General features: G+C 45.9%; 1 protein-coding gene across 5 annotated transcripts in view; it reads left to right on the top strand.

Moving 5' to 3' along the window:
* Positions 1-19,227, top strand: part of LOC121868538 (soluble guanylate cyclase 88E-like) — a 77,433-nt gene that overhangs the window by 44,593 nt on the left and 13,613 nt on the right. For all 5 annotated transcript variants that reach the window (XM_042369242.1, XM_042369243.1, XM_042369241.1 and 2 more), the window contains exons 3-13: positions 11,666-11,864; positions 12,093-12,219; positions 12,435-12,589; positions 13,015-13,223; positions 13,528-13,651; positions 14,155-14,305; positions 14,864-14,990; positions 15,324-15,528; positions 16,927-17,073; positions 17,394-17,526; positions 17,994-18,101. In XM_042369242.1, coding sequence (XP_042225176.1) covers positions 11,697-11,864; positions 12,093-12,219; positions 12,435-12,589; positions 13,015-13,223; positions 13,528-13,651; positions 14,155-14,305; positions 14,864-14,990; positions 15,324-15,528; positions 16,927-17,073; positions 17,394-17,526; positions 17,994-18,101 — 1,654 coding nt within the window. In that variant the 5' untranslated portion in view covers positions 11,666-11,696. The remainder of the gene's footprint in view (positions 1-11,665; positions 11,865-12,092; positions 12,220-12,434; positions 12,590-13,014; positions 13,224-13,527; positions 13,652-14,154; positions 14,306-14,863; positions 14,991-15,323; positions 15,529-16,926; positions 17,074-17,393; positions 17,527-17,993; positions 18,102-19,227) is intronic.

Here is a 19,227-nt window from a genome sequence, read left to right on the forward strand (position 1 = left end):
GAGGACTGCATGGTGGGAGGATGCGTGATGGGAGGATGCATGGTGGGGAGGATACGTGATGGGGGAGGATACATGGTGGGGAGGGGACTACATGATGGGAGGATACATGGTGGGGAGGGATGCGTGATGGGGAGGATGCATGGTGGGGGGGGATGCATGGGGATAGGAAGGGAAACGTGGGAGGGAGGATGCCTAGAGTCCACATTCACACTTTTAGCATACAAAATAGTTATGTGTGTGTATGTATGTGTGTGTGTATTTTTTTGTATGTGTATGTGTGTGTGTACAGCCTCTCTCGCCAACCATCCTAACCCCTCCCTCCGCCCTCTCCACCTTCCCCCTTCCCTCTCCGTCTCCCCTTCCCTCACCCCTCCCCTAGGGTGTAAACAGTACTATACAACATCAAAGAAATTAGAATCGAGAAATGTAATTAGCAAATAACATGACATGATTAAGTAACACACACACACACACACACACATGAAAGACTATTTATATAATTTCCCTTGTGTGTTTTAGCTTAGACTCTGAATACTACTACTACTAGGAGACCATCAGGGTAGCAGACCATGGAGGATAGGAGACCATGAGGGTAGGAGGCCATGGAGAATAGGAGGCCATGGAGGGTAGGAGACCGTGATGGTAGAAGGCCATGGAGGGTTGGAGACCATCATTCACCTGAAGGGCCTCCATACCACAGGTGATAGGCCGCTCTTAACCTCCATAAATATTATTCCCGCTCACCTTAACAGAAGACAAGGTTACCAACTTAGCGGTAAACTCGCTCAATTTAGCGATTTTTCAAGGTCGCTTTATTTAGCAATTATTTCCGTCTGTTTGTGTGTTTTGGTGATTTGTGAGACGAAAAAGTGAATGTGAGTGAGTTTTGTGTTGATGTTTGTGGTATTTAATTATTTTTAAGTTGATAATAGTGAAATTGACTAACTTTTGGGATGAGTTTAACTAATTTTAATAACTTTGGGATGATTGTAATTAATTTTGACAACTTTGGGATAATTTGAATTAATTTTACCAACTTTGCGATGATTTTAATTAATTTTAACAACTTTGGGATGATTTTTATTAATTTTGACAACTCTGGGATGATTTTAGTTAATTTTAGCAACTGTGTAGTGATATTAATTAATTTTAGCTACTCTGGAATGATTGTAATTAATTTTAAAAACTTTGGGATGATTTTAATTAATTTTAGCATCTCTAGAATGACTGTAGTTACTTTAAAAAAAAATTGGATTATTTTTAATTAATTTTAGTTACGGTGGAAACATTTTAATGAATTTTGACAATTCTGGGACGACCTTAATTAATTTTAGCGGTTAGCCAATCATAGCAGCTCCCTCAAGCGACAATCAGGAGCGGTGAGTGTTGGTAGTTACTCTTACCTGCCCAGATAACACAGGTATGAGAGGCAGCCCTTTAGATAACACTCTGGGCTTAAAAATACCTCACGAGCTGAGGAAAACGCTGTGTGGGGGTGGACAGACTACTGGCTTTCTGGGTTTGACGGTATTTAACCAATTCAGAGGATATTTAACAAAGCCAGGTGGTATTTAAATAAGCCAGGGCAACTCCTATCATGTTCGTGGTACTTTTCTTATATAACACACCTAAACTTATTGATCCAGGGGTTACCAGTTTGTGTGTGTGTGTGTGTGTGTGTGTGTGTGTGTGTGTGTGTGTGTCACTCCCAGGATGTGCCACACTCAGCTGACGGTGGGAAGGAGAGAGGAGGAGGAAGAGGGTATCGAATGAGTGTGTTTTTTCCACCGAAGACCTTGAGTGTGTTGTGTTGAGTGTGTGCGTGTGTTAAGAGGTCCTTTGGTGAGTGTGTTAGGACCGAGGTTGAAATATAAAGGGAAGTTGATTATGAAGATTTGGGTGTCTAGACGGAGAAAGAGAGAGAGAGAGAGAATCAAGTGTTAAAAAGATCGACCCAACCAACAACCATCACGTCTCCTACCCTCTCTCTCTCGCTTTCTCTCTCTCTCTCTCTCTCTGTTAGTGAATGATGCTTGACTCTCCGACCTTCCCTGCCCATCTGTGCCTCTACGCCCCCTCTTCCTTCCTCCTCCCCCTCTATGTGTCTGTGTCTTCCTCTTCTCATTACACCCTCTATCTTTGTCTCTCTGTGGCTTCCCCCTCCCCTCCTTCTATCTGTTTGTGCCTTTCTCTTTCCCTCCCCCTCTTCACCTTCTCCCTACTCCTTCTCTTGCCGCCCTTTTCCTCCTCCCCTTCTGTCACCACCTCCACCTTCCATCAACCCCACCTATCCTACCTCCCCCTCTTCCCCCTCCTCCTTCCCCTCCCCACCTGTGGTATTCCTCGCCTCACACGTTTAACTTGGATCCGTCATTTCAGGGCCAGTTCTTCCCTGGCCTGGCACACATCCAATCTGGAGGCCCTCAGTGGCACCCCCTACCCCCACATGCATGTGCTGCTGTGAATTGCCTTGGCACTCTCCCCTCTCTTCTCTTTACCTCCCTCTCCCTCCGGCTGTCTCTCTTTCTCTCTCTCTTTATCTCCTCCCTTCCCTCAGTCCTTCCCTAACCTCCCTCTCTCCTCTCTCTGTCCCTCCTTCTCTCTTTTTCTCCTCCCTTCTCCTCCTCCCTAACCCCCCTTCCTTCTCAATGCATTTTTTCTCCCTTGGACCTGTTTCACTGACGCTTATAGTTACCTAACCACCCGCAGGATTAACACACACACACACAAACACACACACACACACAGAGGTTGGAGTGTTGGGACGGAAACTTTGAAGGAGTGTAAGGAGGGAAGGAGGGGTAGAGGAGGGGAGAATGAGGGAGAAAGGGAGATAGGGAGAGAGGGTGAGGGGTTCAGGAAGAGAGAGTGAGGGGTCCAGGAGGAGTAAGAGTGAGTGAGTGAGAGGGAAAAAGGGAGAATGAGAGAGGAAGGGAGACAGAGAGAGGAAGGGGGAGGGAGGGGTCCAAGGAGACACACCCCAGGGAGCTTCCTATGATGCAACAACTCCACGTGACACTCAGGGAGGGAGGCAAGAGTCCGTCAGGCGAAGGACTCAGTGACCACAAGGACTCAAGATCCACAAGGACTCAGAGACCACAAAAAGGTCCTTCCCCTCACTCACCCCTTCCCTCTCCCCTCACTCACCCCTTCCCTCTCCCCTCACACACCCCTTCCCTCTCCCCTCACTCACCCCTTCCCTCTCCCCTCCACCCCTTCCCTCCCCCTCACTCACCCCTTCCCTCTCCCCTCACACACCCCTTCCCTCTCCCCTCACTCACCCCTTCCTTCTCCCCTCACACACCCCTTCCCTCTCCCCACACCCTCTGAGTACTCTCCCCTCTAATTGGATTATCCTGTCCCCTTGTACTGAACACTCTTTCTCCCCTCGTAATTCAGTGTGACGGAAGTGAGAATGATAGGGTGAGAGTGATGAAGTGAGAGTGATAGGGTGAGAGTGATGAAGTGAGAGTGATAGGGTGAGAGTGATGAAGTGAGAGTGAGTGGTGAAAGTGAGAGGTGAGAGAGAGAAGAGTGAGAGAATGAGTATTGACAAATTAAGGTTACTACTTCTACTACAACAACAACTACTATAACTTATACTACTACTACTACAAGTGCTACTACTACTTTTATTACTACTACTGCTACTACCACAACTACTAGTACTACAACCACAACAACTACTACTACTACACACAGCCTCTTTACAGCTGAGGGACAACAGTAGTATTATCACCATTAGGAGGAAATGACGTCAGGCGACATTTATGAATGACTCTTAAAATAAACAAATTATTTATGAATGAACTACTTGGGTGACGTCACAGCTTATCAATGAACTAAGTAGTGACGTCACGGGTTATCAATGAACTGTCATATTAACACACACACCCACACCCCCTCTCCCCAAAAACACACACACACACACAGAAACCCCCAAAATACACACACACACACACAGCCAGTTAGAAACATTCGTACGCCTCCAGTTAAAGTATGAGATCCAATTAACCAGTTAGATACACTCTCCCACCACCAGTTAAGGGCAAAGACAGTTAAGATAAGGCCCTCAGAGACTCCTGGCCTCCCTGAGTGTGTCTTTCACTACCGACTCCTAGTTATATAAGAAGCCCCGTCACGAGTATAATTGGACTGAGACTAAACCCCCCCTTTTCTTCTTTCTTCCCTCCCTTTCCCTCAAATACAAGATCCCGAGGTAATAGGAGGGTCAGTGCCTATCCTGTTACACCGTCAGGAGAGCTCTGGTGGGTGTTATCTTCCCTCTGAGTTCATCCCCAGGTTTCCTTTCTTCTGCAGGAGGTGAGGCGGAGTACGAGATGTTTTCCAGATTTCCCGCCAAAATGTTTAAAATATTTTATCTTTCCCGCCAAAAATTATAAAATATTTTATCCTGCTTTCACGTATTTCAAAGATTACAGTACACTAATGAGTTGTTTATAAATAATTAAATAGAATCCCTAATTACCTTCATCTCTCAAAAACATAAACTTGATTAAATAGAAAAAAAAATAATATAAAACATTTTAAAACAGTACGACGTGAAATCCACCAGTGTCTATTAACCGGCCTGCCAGACGTAAGAGAGCTACTGTCTTTAATAATAGTGTAACAGATTCCTCCTCTCTGTCAGCCCTCTCGTAAAGACTGATACACTACTGTTTGTTTTGTTTGGCTACTTGAAGGTTTATTACTGCTGCTGCTGGTGGAGTGGGGTGAGAGGGCATGGTAGAGTGGGGTTAGAGGGCATGGTGGTTGGTGGTAGTAGTAGTGGTGGTAGTGGTGGTGGTGATTGGTGGTGATGGTGGTGGTTGGTGGTGGTGGCTGTAACGGTAGTGGTGGTGGTGGTGGTGGTGGTGGTAGTAGTGGCGTGGTGGTAGTGGTGGTGGTAGTAGTGGTGGTGGTGGTGGTAGTAGTGGTGGTGGTAGTAGTGGTGGTGGTGGTAGTAGTGGTGGTGGTGGTGGTGGTGGTAGTAGTGGTGGTGGTAGTAGTGGTGGTGGTGGTGGTGATGGTAGTAGTGGTGGTGGTGGTAGTAGTGGTGGTGGTGGTGGCATCAGACCCTCCACCGTGAACCAACACACACACACACACACACGATGCTCTCTGTTGCTTGTCTTCACTAATACATAACATAACTGTACATTGATAATATTTACATAAAACATATTATATTTATCTATTTATTATCTAAAACTATATTAATTCATTTACTAATATATAATACAGTATTTCTTCCTTTACTGAATACATAAAGTAATACATAATATAATTGTACACACATACCTTTAGCTGTAGTGCAGTGGTCCAGTGGATACAGCACTCGCCTCCTGTTACATGGGTCGGTGGTTCGATCCCAGTTCACCCAGCTGTAAATGAGTAACTCAGTTTACAATTTGGGAAAGTGAAGACGGTCGAGAGCTGTACTGGCCAGACAGCCTCCTTGTGTACCGGAGGCTTAGTATACTGTGTGTTGTATCCACACTGTCCCTAACTAGAAGTCACACCTATGAGACCCAGTTTTCACCTCTACTTAATACATAATACAGTAAAGTTATTTTATTTTTACTTAATACATAAATAAATCTATACTGTGTCCTGAGATATACCCCAAAATACGTTAACACTAACATCACACTTAACTTCCCAGCCTGCTGTTGCACCTTAACAGTCCAAGAGGCCATAACGCTATACATTAACGACACAAAACACCGATTATCGAACTGGTCTGAGATCGTGTTGTGATATATCCACCCATGATATTTGGTTAGAATCCCTGGTAGTTTGTTTAAGTTATCACGTGGACAAATCTTAAAGTGACGGTCTGACGGAAGGACGCACGGATGGGGAGTGTATAAGTAGGTAGTACTCATATTTATTGTTCGAATTATTTTGTCTTCCTTTTTTCCCCATTTTTATCACCTTTTCCTCTCTCTCTCTCTCCCCCACTCACCCCCTCAAACTTCTCCCCACTCACCCCTCAAACCTCTCCCCCACTCACCCTCAAACCTCTCCCAGCACCTCACCCTCAAACCTCTCCCCACTCACCCCTCAAAACCCTCCCCCACACACCCTCAAACTTCTCCCCCACTCACCCTCAAACCTTCTCCCCCACTCACCCCTCAAACCTCTCCCCCCTCCCACCACTCCTTCATCCACCCATCCCTCTTACTTATCTCCCCTCTTATGGGTTGAGGGGAGAGCATGGGGTGAGGGGATCCACTTGTGTATGGGTGATGACCTTTCTAGCCTGTCCAACTCCCCTCCCCCCCTCCTCTCCTCTCTCTCTCTCTCTCTCTCTCTCTCTCTCTCTCTCACACACACAGGAGCGTCAGTAGTTAATTGTCAGGTAGTGTCATAAAACCATAAAACAATGTCAGCAAATAGTGTCAGCCAGTAGGTCGTGTCATAATGCAATATCAGCAGATAGTGTCAGCCAAGAGATAGTGTCAGCAAGTCAGGGCGGCTCAGAGGAATTTAAGGTGACAGGTCAATAAACAGAGGGAGAAGGTACAGTGCCAAACAGTGACTGGCACTGTATCCGGTTCTCAACGAGGCATTGTAACCGGCACCCTGTATTCGGCCGGTGACTTAATGTAACCGGAATTATATCTGCATTTAAATTTGTACCAAAATCGAACCTTTTAATTGTTACTGCATAAAATATTCAAATTAACACTTAACTTGACATAGTACACCTAACTTAACCTAACCTGACCTCACCTGACCTTACCGAGGTAGTTAAATGTACAAGAGGGGATTAATCTGTTCTCTCACGTATCTTCACTGTATTGTTAGATAGATAGATAGATAGATAGATGAATAGAGCGAGAGGGTTCAGTATCTCCATAGCTCTCTCTCTCTTTCTCTCTGTCCCCTCTCTCTCTCTCTCCCCTTGGTTGAGTGGTGATGGATAAACAGACTAAGAATGTGTTTCTTGGGTAGTAATGATCCGCCCACAGAGCAGCCCCTGTCTTCACGCCCACGACTACTTACACACACCCACACTACTTACACACGCCCACTACTTACACACAAAGCTCCTTACTTTACACACCCACCACAACACAGTCTTTACTTACACACACCCACTACTAACACAGTCTTTACTTACACACGCCCACTACTACTTACACATTCCCACACTACTTACACACGCCCACTACTACTTACACACGCCCACTACTACTTACACACGCTCACTACTACTTACACACGCCCACTACTACTTACACACGCCCACTACTACTTACACACACTCACTACTTACACACCCCCACACTACTTACACACGCCCACTACTACTTACACACCCCCACACTACTTACACACAATCTTTACTTACACACGCATGACTAACACAAGGCTCCACCTCACACTACCTTCCTTCTCCTCCTCCTAATCTCCTTCCCTTTCCTTCTACCCAACATGTAGCACAACATACAGTGACCCAACAAGGATATTTTTAACCCCGTGACCTTAACGTATGCAAATGAGGTATCCTGGACCGAAAATAGTGCCAGTAAAGTGCCACATAGTCTTGAAGGCACTGACCCGTAACTGTTCTTGTGTCTGTATATGAAAATTGATCTAGAATGATGTTAATTTGTACCTGGATAATTAACTCGTTACATGTATAATAACAGTCAGCAGTTAACAGTTAAATAGTCACAGTCGATAGTTAACAGTCAACAGTTAAGACCAGTTCACATTACCTTATTTTATCGTGAAGAATTTGCCTGCTTTTGGTTATTAATGAATGTAATCACACCTGGAGAACACCTGTCTTAACGCTTTTATACCTGGAGTACACACACACACTCACACACACACACACACTCACACACACACACACTCCAACACCTCCATTACCCCAGTGCAAGCCCCTCCCTACCAGGAGCTGGGCCAGTGCCATCTAGTGCCAGGTGATGGGGGTGACCTGAGGTCCACCTAGGGGCTTGCTTTCTCTCAATTGAAGCTCATCCCCAGAGCAGCGTGGCACCCTTACCCCGCGGTCACGAGGCCCTTCGATGCCACTTGACTCTCAGATAAGGGAAGAGGGTGACCAAGAGCCAAGGGGAGGGGTGAGGAAGAGAGGTAAGGAGGGAGGAGGGAGGTAAGAAAGGTAGTGAGGGAGGGAGGTAAAAGAGGTAGGGAGGGAGGTTAAGGAAGAGAGGGAGGGTGAGAAAGTGAGGGAAGGGGGTAAGGGAGGGAGGTTAAGGAGAGGGAGAGTGAGAAAAAAGGGAGGAGTGATAAAAGGGGGAGGAGGGAGGTAAGAAATAGAGAACGGTAAGAGAAGGAGAAGGGAGGGAGGGAGAGAGGGAGGGAGGGAGGTAAGAGAGGCAACAGTTGTCTTGTGTGTGTGTAATAATGTCTTTAAGAGCTTGAACAAATATTCCTTCATGATATTTTAGTCAGTTGATATCTTAATGACACGATAAGATGATACATAGAGAGTAATAATAATAATAATGGCAAGAATATCAAACAATAACTAGAAAGAGAGAAACAGAGACAGACAGAGAAGCGAGAGAGAAACAGACACAGACAGACAGACAGACACAGACAGACAGACAGCTGGGGTTGGCACCGTCTACAATTACAGTGGGTGTCGGTCTGTCGGTCGCTCGGTTAAAAGAAACAACACACACACAAAAAAAAACATATTCGTCTTCAATTGGATAATATGGTCAGGTGTTTGATGTCAGTAGATATATAATGTCTTGTGATTGGTGGGTTGGCTCTTTGTTGTGGCCAATCAAGGCGAAGGACTGACAGACTGTTCGAGGAGATCCATCCGTTCTCTCTCTCTCTCTCTCTCTCTCTCTCTCACCTGCTTTATTATTTATGTGTGTGTGTGTGTGTGTGTGTGTGTGTGTGTGTGTGTGTGTGTGTGTGTCCTATCAAAGGCTGTTGGAAGTGTTGTTTTTCCTGATAAACTTTTGGAAAATATATAAGCAAACAAACAAACAAACACGCTATAGCAACTGGGTCAGAACAAACAAACAAACAAACACACAAACAACAACTGAACCAGATAAACAAACGGCCACACTTGACCACATGAATTAAATTTGACTGACAGACAGACTTTCACTCTTGACAGATGTGTTTGTTTGTTTGTCTGTCTGGCCCAATTGTTTGTAACCGTTTGTTTGTTTGTTTATCTGACCCCAGTTGTTTAATATGTTTGTTTGTTGTTGTTCCCCGCTATCCATGGAGAGGAAGGATTAAGAATATTATGGCTTCCGTGTGTTTGTTTGTGTTTGTGTCTGTGTGTCTGTGTACGTCTGTGTACGTCCGTGTGTCTGTGTACGTCCGTGTGTCTGTAACTACAACCTGATATAAAATCCCTTACATAATTTTCACTTTTATTAAATACAAACAAAAAACAATAGAGCCAATCCAACCCTTAACTACCTGTAAGTGCTTGTTAAGAGAGGTACTTAACAAGCCTTAACTACCACCTCGTTTGTATCTGCCAATCAACCACTACTACAACTGGTTATTAAACAAGTGACTAACAGGAGACAACCACTTGATCACCATTACGATACTAGTAACTACCACAACTACAACCATTAAGATACTAGTAACTACCACAACTACAACCATTAAGATACTAGTAACTACCACAACTACAACCATTAAGATAATAGTAACTACCACAACTACAACCATTAAGATACTAGTAACTACCACAATTATAACTATCACGATATTAGTAATTACGACAACTACCCCCTCCTCCCCTCGCCCCCTCCATCAACACCCCATCAATCATCCACCCCCTCCACACCTCATCCCCCCACCCCCACGTCAACGTTCCCTTAACAACCACATTACTTAACAAGAAGCCAAAACAGTTACCCAATTGTTAAAACACTTCCGTCCAGGGCAGCAGCTGACCCAAAGACCCTGACCTCCTGCACCCTGATCCCTACTCCCTCACCACCCCTTACCCCCTGCTCCTCACCAACCCCTACCCCTGACTACCCCTTACCCTTCATACCCCCTACCCCTCACTACCCCTTTCCCCTTATATGTCAGAAAGTTTCATCCAATTTCTTGCAGTTTCATATGTTTGACCCATCAAAGTTTCCATATGTGCCAGAAAGTTCCACATGTGTCAGAACTATCAAACATACATATGACACATCACTAAGGTGTCATATGTGCCAGAAAGTTCCACATGTGTCAGAACTATCAAACATACATGACACATCACTAAGGTGTCATATGTGCCAGAAAGTCCCACATGTGTCAGAACTATCAAACTTGCATATGACACATCACTAAGGTGTCATATGTGCCAGAAAGTCCCACATGTGTCAGAACTATCAAACTTGCATATGACACATTATGAGGGTGTCATATGTGTCATTCTGCAGCTGGGTCGACTCAGGGCGGGATAAGAAGCTAGTCAAATCCTATTATCTTAACTTATAATTTTATAAGTATATGAGACATAACTTTTTTTGTAAGTATAGAAGTATTTTAGAAGAACGTGACGCCATAAGTGAGGAGACGTAACCATTTCTGGGAGGGAAGGGGGGAGGTGAGGGAGGGGGTGGGGTGAAGTAGTAGTTGTAGTAGTAAGCAGGAATAGTAGTAGTAGTAGTAGTAGTAGTAGTAGTAGTAACTATAATAACATAATCTGATAGCAGTGCCGTTCGTAGTAATTCTCCAACAATGACTACCATGAGGGGAGGAAAGGGGAGGCGGTGGGGGTGAGGGGGAGGTAGGAAGAGGAGGAGGAGGTTGGAGGACTTGAGCTGCGTTACAAGAGACAAGACATTCATTTACAACGATTATAAAGCCATGAACGACCCCTCACGGACACACACACACACACACACACACACACACACACACACACACACACACACACACGGACACACACACACACACACACACACACACACACACACACACACACACACACACACACACACACACACACACTACGTCCTCTCTCGCATCTGGCCTGAAGGATGTAGGGAGGTGGAATAGGAAAAACGATGAAGAAAGAAAGTTGTGTGTGTGAGAGAGAGAGAGAGAGAGAGAGAGAGAGAGAGAGAGTCAGTACCCCCGGAAGACCTTTGTTTCATCAGTGAGTTATTTATGTATCCTTCCTGTAACCAATGGACAACGCGACGCCTAACCTAACCTAACCTAACCTATCCTATCTTAATCTAACCTGTCCTGTGCCATCGTAACCCAACCTAACCTTATCCTATCCTGAGCTATCCTAAACTAACCTAACCTGTCCTGAGCTATCCTATCATATCTTAACCTAACCTAACCTGAGCTATCCTATCATAGCTTAACCTAACCTATCCTATCCTGAGCTATCCTATCATATCTTAACCTAACCTATCCTATTCTGAGCTATCTTACCCTACCCTAAACTCCCTATCTCTTCTCCCCAACAAGCCATTTCCCCTCTCCCCCTCCCACCACCATTAACCTCCCACCCCCTCTCCACCACAACACTACTAACCTCCCTCACTTCTCTCCCCCAACAGGTCATCTCCCCCTCTCCACCAACAACACTACTAACCTCCCTCACTTCTCTCCCCCAACAGGTCATCTCCCCCTCTCCACCAACAACACTACTAACCTCCCCATTTCTCTCCCCACACAGGCCGTCACCCCCTACCTCAGTACGGGTTGCCATGTACGGCCTATTGGTAGAGAACTTCAGTGAATACATCAAACAACAGTATGGGGAGGATATGTGGGAACAGATACGCCACCATGCTAATATTGACCAGCCCGCCTTCAGCACCCACCGAGTTTATAGCGAGAATGTCTTACCGCGTCTCGTTAAATCCGCCGCCAAGGTGAGTCTTCTCGTTGTCTGTGTGTGTGTCTTGTTTTGTTGTGTAGTTATAGCTTTTCTTTCTCTCTCTCTCTCCTTCTTTTCTTTCGTCTCTTCCTTATTCACCTTCTACCATGCTCCCTATATCACCCTCTCACTCACTCTCCCTCTACTCTCACCCTCCCTCTACCTCCCACCCTCACTCTCCCTCTATTCTCACCCTCTCTCACCCTCCTCCGGTCTCCAACAGATACTGGACGTGACCAACGATGCCCTCATGTTCCGTATGGGAGAGTTCTTCGTCGAGTTCGTGGGTCAGTATGGATACGACCGAGTCCTCTCCGTCCTTGGCCGACACGTCAGAGATTTCCTTAATGGTGAGATTATTGTTTTTTGAGGGGTTATTCATCTCTTATTATCCGGACTGTTTGTGTTTATCCGGATTCTGTTTTTCGTTTGTCCGGGCCAATTTTACCATTTATCCGGACTGTTTTCCTTAATCCGGACTTCTTTTTCGTTTACCTGGACTGCTTTAGAGTATACCCATTATCCAACCCACGATCCATTATACCCATGACCCATTATGCCGCAGGACTGGATAACCTTCACGAATACCTCAAGTTTTCATACCCCCGCATGCGGCCGCCGTCCTTCTTCTGCGAGAGTGAGTCGAGCACCGGGATGATTCTTCACTACCGCTCCAAGCGACGAGGGTACGCCCACTACACCATGGGTCAGATCACACAGGTGGGTCATCGTGGGTTATTTCATACAGGTGGGTCATCGTAGGTTAATTCATACAGGTGAGTTATCGTGGGTTAGTTTATACAGGTGTGGTATCGTGGGTTACGTAATAATAATAATAATAATAATAATAATAATAATAATAATACGTTTCCTTTTTTAATCTGATAAAATGAAAATAAAAATAAATCCCCCTTGACCAAATTTTCTTTGATGGAAAATTATGATCAGCACCCACACACCTACTCCACCCACTCACCAAACCCACCCAATTACTCACCCACACTCCCACCTACTCACCCATCCACACCCACTTACCCAAACACCTACCCAACTACCCACTCACACACACCCAACTACCCACACACACCTACCCACACACACCTACCCACACATCCTCCTACCCCACCCTAATCTCACCATTGCAGGTAGCGCATCACTTCTACAACACCAAGATGGAGGTAGAGTTAGTGAGCGAGAAGTTTATCTTCGACACCTCCCACGTGACCTTTCAGCTGACCTTCGACAACCAAGCCTTCTCTAACCAGGTCAGCCTCACCCTTATCCGGGAAGAACAGACGCTACCACTTCGAGGCAACCTGTTGTTCGAGATCTTCCCCTTCTGCATCCTCTTCGGGTGAGTTCTCTTGTCTGTTTTTCTTTTGTTTTCTTTTGTTTTATTCCATATTGTCAGTACAGGCCATCATTAGCGTCTGGTGTACTCTCTTTCTCTCTCTCTCTTCCTGTCTTTCTCCTTTTACTTTCTCTCTCTCCCTATTTTCTCCCCTCTCTCTTCATTCTTTACCCCTCCCCATCTCTCTGCCTCTCTCTCTCCTCCTCCTCTATCTCTCATTCACACCCACTCTTTCTCCCCCTTCTCTCTCTCTTTACAAGTATGACCCCTGACCTCTGACCTCTGCTTACCCTACCCCCCTCCCCAGGAACAAGATGGTGGTGAAGTATATCGGCAATAGCATGATGCAGATCTTACCAGAGCTCGTGGGGCAGAAACTCACGGATTGGTTTGACCTGACTCGACCCCACGTTGCATTTAAGTTTGAGAGCGTAAGTATCACTCCAAAGTTTACCCTCGAGGATGATGTTTATAGTCAAGAAGTTAATGTGAGAATGTGTGGGAGTATAGTATGTGTAGTATGGTGGTAAATGTGTAGTGTGATGGTGAATGTGTAGTACTAGTGTTATCTCTCTCCATAACAGTCTCATTACTAAACCCTCACCTCTCCATCCCTCCATCATCCACCCCCCTCCCTCTCATTACCCGTCTCATTACTAAACCCTCACCTCTCCATCCCTCTTATCATCCACCCCCCCTCCCTCTCATTACCCGCCTCTCCACCCACACATCTCACCATCCCCTTTACCACACTACCCCCTCACCCTCCCACTACCATCCCTCTTACCACCACCCCTACATCTCCCCACCTCCTTACCCTCACTCTCATCACTCCAACCCTCTCACCACCCCTACATCTCCCCACCTCCTTCCCCTCACTCTCATAACTCCAACCCTTTCACCACACCTACATCTCACCACCACCTCTCCACAGATTCTCCTACGAACCAACAACATCTTCGAGGTGGTGACGGTGGAGTCGGTGTTTGAGAATAATAAGAAGAAGAAGGAGAATGGTAACGTACACGGTGACATCCTTAACCTGTCCGAGGAAGATGTAACTGAAAAGTCATTCAAACTCAAAGGTACGCACGCCCTCCGACTCTCATACGCAGTCTGATTTGCGTAGGTTACCTCCCATACGCCCTAGATGCCTTGAATTGCTTAGGTTTCCTCTCATACACCCTAGGTGCTTTGTCATGCGTAGGTCCCCTCTCATACACCTTCTGCCTTGAGGAAGTTCTCTGATTTGGTTACCTACGCAAAGATAAATTGCCTTTATTAATAGGCCCATCTCTTAATTGGCCCTGGAGCCTGTTAGAATTGGAGTCTATTAAAACTGGTTCCTATTAAGGACAGGAGGCCACTTAAGACTCGAGCCCATTAGAGCCTGGAGCCCACTTAACCTGTCAGGCTCTTAAGTGACAGAGAGACGATTCTTTCATAAATAAGCAAGTCTCTTTAAATTACCTGGGCTTGGTGCTTTCATCCTGTCTATTTGTCTGTTTATCTCTCTATCTATCTATCTATCTAGTTCTCCATTATTCTTGTATCTCTCTCTCTCTCTCTCACACACACACATCCTTCCACCCTCCCTCTCACCCCACTCACTCTCCCTCTCACCCCACTCACTCTCCCCACAGGTCAGATGGTGTACATGGAGGACTGGAAGCTGATCTTATTCCTGGCTACACCTGTAATGAAGGACCTCGACTCTCTTATCTACTCCGGCCTCTTCATCAACGATCTCTCCATGCACGACTTCTCCAGGTGTGTGTGTGTGTGTGTGTGTGTGTGTGTGTGTGTGTGTGTGTGTGTGTGTGTGTGTGTGTGTGTGTGAATGACCTGTACAGTTATGGGAGTATCTGTATCAACAACTACTATATCCTCTCTCTCACTCTCAAGTTCACTCTCTCACTCTAACTTTGACTTTCACACTTTCATTCTCTCACACACCCACTCACTCTCACACTGACAGTCATCCACCCATTCATTCTCACACCTACACACTCATAATCGTTCTTACACTCTAACTTTAACTCTCACACATTTACTCATTCTCCCACACACTCTCTCTCACACCGTCTCACCCTCACCCCCCAGGGATCTCATACTAGCGGGGACACAACAGTCGGTGGAGCTGAACCTGGCGCTGGAGCAGGAGCAGCAGAAGAGTAAGAAGCTGGAGGAGTCGATGAAGAAATTAGATGACGAGATGAGACGGACGGACGAACTCCTGTACCAGATGATCCCCAGACAGGTGGCCCAGAGGCTGAGGAAGGGCGAGAACCCCGTCGACACCTGTGAGGTTAGTGACGCGCACACACACACACACACCTGTTGACACCTGTGGGGTTAATGGCACACACACACACATACCTGTTGACACCTGTGGGGTTAGTGACACAAACACACACACACACACACACACACACCTGTTGGCACCTGTGGGGTAGTGACACAAACACACACACACACACACCTGTTGGCACCTGTGGGGTTAATGACACAAACAGACACACACACACACCTGTTGGCACCTGTGTGGGGTTAATGGCACACACACACACACACCTGTTGGCACCTGTGGGGTTAGTGACACAAACACACACACACACACAGACCTGTTGGCACCTGTGGGGTTAGTGAGCACAAACACACACACACACACACACACCTGTTGGCACCTGTGGGTTAATGACACAAACAGACACACACACACCTGTTGGCACCTGTGGGGTTAGTGACACAAACACACACACACCTGTTGGCACCTGTGGGGTTAGTGACACACAAACACACACACACACACACACCTGTTGGCACCTGTGGGGTTAGTGGCACAAACACACACACACACCTGTTGGCACCTGTGGGGGTTAGTGACACAAACACACACACACACATACCTGTTGACACCTGTGGGGTTAGTGGCACACACACACACACCTGTTGGCACCTGTGGGGTTAGTGACACAAACACACCTATTAACACCAAGAAAAAGAACCACAACAAAACAAAAACAACAACAAACACCACAACAGTATCAATCACAACTCCAAAAACAACTACAACAACAATGTGACCAAATACATAAAAAAAAACACCCTAACCTAACCTAACCTAACCTAACCTAACCTAACCTAACCTAACCTAACCTAACCTAACCTAACCTAACCTAACCTAACCTAACCTAACCAAACCCGTCACCTACATAAGTCACATCTATCAGGTGAGTTCAGAACAAGTTTACCTGTACATATAGTAGGTGAGGGAGCGGTCACCTGTGAACACCTGAGTAATTAGGAAAGTTTTAATGTTTAAGTGAGTTAGAGAAATAAATGAATGTTATCTTGAAGTTGATTATATTTACACCAACATATGATATTTGTCTGTCTGTCTGTCTGTCTGTCTGTGTCTGTCTGTCTGTCTGTCTGTGTCTGTCTGTCTGTCTGTCTGTCTGTCTGTCTATATATGTTTATCTATCTATCTTTGACTCTCCTTTTATCTATCAATCAATCTATCTATCAATCTATCCATCTATCTATCTATCTATCTATCTATCTATCTATGGTCTTCCCTTCTGTCTGTCTGTCTCTCTGTCTCTCTCCTATCTCCTACAAATCACCACCAATACCCTACCCACCCCCCCTCCTTGACGCGTGTGATCTCCTACCCTGGGTCTCCTATGTCTCCTCCTAACAGACCTTCGAGAGTGTGACCATACTGTTCTCCGATGTGGTGACCTTCACGCAGATCTGTAGTCGCATCACGCCCATGGAAGTGGTCTCCATGCTCAACGCTATGTACTCCATCTTCGATAAATTGACGGAGAAGCACAATGTGTATAAGGTGGGTGGTCTCCTAGGTTGAGTTAAGTGTTGTGGTCTCCTAGTTAGGTTTGATGGGTGGTCTCCTAGTTAGGTTAGGGGGGGTGGTCTCCTAGATTAAGTTAGGTGGGTGGTTTCCTAGGTTAAGTTAAGTGGATAGTTTCCTAGGTTTTTAAGTGAAAGGTCTCCAAGGTTAAGTTAGGTGAAGGGTCTCCTAGGTTATGTTATATAAGAGAAATGATCTCCTAGGGTCATTAACTCAATACATTTATTAACGAGGGAACAATTATTATTTCTCCACCCCAAACATCTCCTCTCTCCCTCCTCCTTCCCCCCTGGCAGGTTGAGACGATAGGCGACGCGTACATGGTGGTAGCCGGTGCCCCAGAGAGACAGGCTAACCACGGGGAAATGGTCTGTGACATGTCAATGGATATGGTTGAGGCCATTACTGAACTCACCGATCCCTCTACTGGTAAGGTGGACACGTGTTGTATGGTTAATTGGGGTGATGGGGTGATGGGTGATGGGTAGGTGTCTGTGGGGGTGTGTGTGGGGTTGTGTGTGGGTGGGTGTGTGGGTGTGTGTGTGTGGGGTTGTGTGTGTGTTTGTGTGTGTGTGTGTGTGTGTGTGTGTGTGTGTGTGTGTGTGTGCATCCCTTGTGAAGAGATGAAAGAGTTGTATGCATAAGTTTGTATATATCTCTGTATACTTGCATGTCCTTAGGTATTCAATTACAACTGTATTGTCTATGCGTAACCATGTCAGTCATGTGTGTATGTCCCTGTGTAGCCATACAAGACACACACACACACACACACACCTCAAATAGTTATCATCAATACACAATAACTTTCAATACACTCGCTCTAACTCTCAACCCCCGTTCTCTCCCTCCCCCCACCCCTCATCTTACCCCTGGACGTGGGCATGGGCATACAGGTAACCACTTAAGGATACGTGTAGGGGTGCATACAGGCATGGTGGTGGCAGGAGTGGTCGGCCTCAAGATGCCTCGCTACTGCCTCTTTGGTGATGCCGTCAACACAGGTAAGAACTCTCACCTGTACGATCTTTCTCTGTTATCCTAACGTTTGATTATCCGGAGTGACAAATATCCATACTTTCGCATATCCAGAGTGCTAAATATCCGAACTTTTCGCATATCCATTGTCAAATATCCATAATCACTTATCCAGGCTCATCCACCCTGCTTATCCACCGCTCATCCACTCATCTACCTTATTTATCCAAACTCATCCACCTAACTTATCCAGGCTCATCCATCTCACTTATCCAACCTCATCCACCTTACTTATCCAACCTCACCCACCTCACTTATCCACTCTCAGCCACCCTACTTATCCAGGCTCATCCACCTCACTTATCCACGGTCATCCACCTCACTTATCCACTCATCTACCTTATTTATCCAAACTCATCCACCTAACTTATCCAGGCTCATCCATCTCACTTATCCAACCTCATCCACCTTACTTATCCAACCTCATCCACCTCACCTATCCACTCTCAGCCACCCTACTTATCCAGGCTCATCCACCTCACTTATCCACGCTCATCCACCCACTTATCCAGCCTCATCCACCCCAATTATCCATGCTCATCCACCTCACTTTGAGTGTTTTATAATGTGATTCTCTCGGAGGCTGAGCATAGACCTCGTTAACTCAGTTTCCTCCCTCCTTTAGTGATTACTGCCTCCCATGATGACGTTACTGCCTCTCATGATGACGTTACTGCCTTTCATGACACTTAGAGGTCAACAGGGGTCATCAGAAGTAGTTATAGGTCATCAGAATTATTTACAGGTCATCGGAAGTACTTAAAGATCAACAGAGGTCATCACGAGATAATAGAGGCACTTAAAGGTCAACAGAGGTCATCACAGGAGAACAGACACACTTAGAGGTCATCAAATAATATCAAGAGACACCTAAAGGTCAACAGGGGTCAAGAGAGGTAACCACAGGAGAACAAACACACTTAGAGGTCTTTACATATCAAGAGGCACCTAAGGGTCAACAGGGGTCAAGAGAGGTCATTTACCTATACCCACACTCTTAAGGGGTCACAAAACTCAACGAAGTTCAGTAAGAAAAACAACTTTCTATTTTCAAGAGTTCACAATCACCAGTTGGCCAAGACGTGATTTAAA

This window comes from Homarus americanus, unplaced genomic scaffold (genome assembly GCF_018991925.1).
Source record: "Homarus americanus isolate GMGI-L3 unplaced genomic scaffold, GMGI_Hamer_2.0 scaffold59495, whole genome shotgun sequence".
In the NCBI taxonomy this organism is placed as follows: Eukaryota; Metazoa; Arthropoda; class Malacostraca; order Decapoda; family Nephropidae; genus Homarus; species Homarus americanus.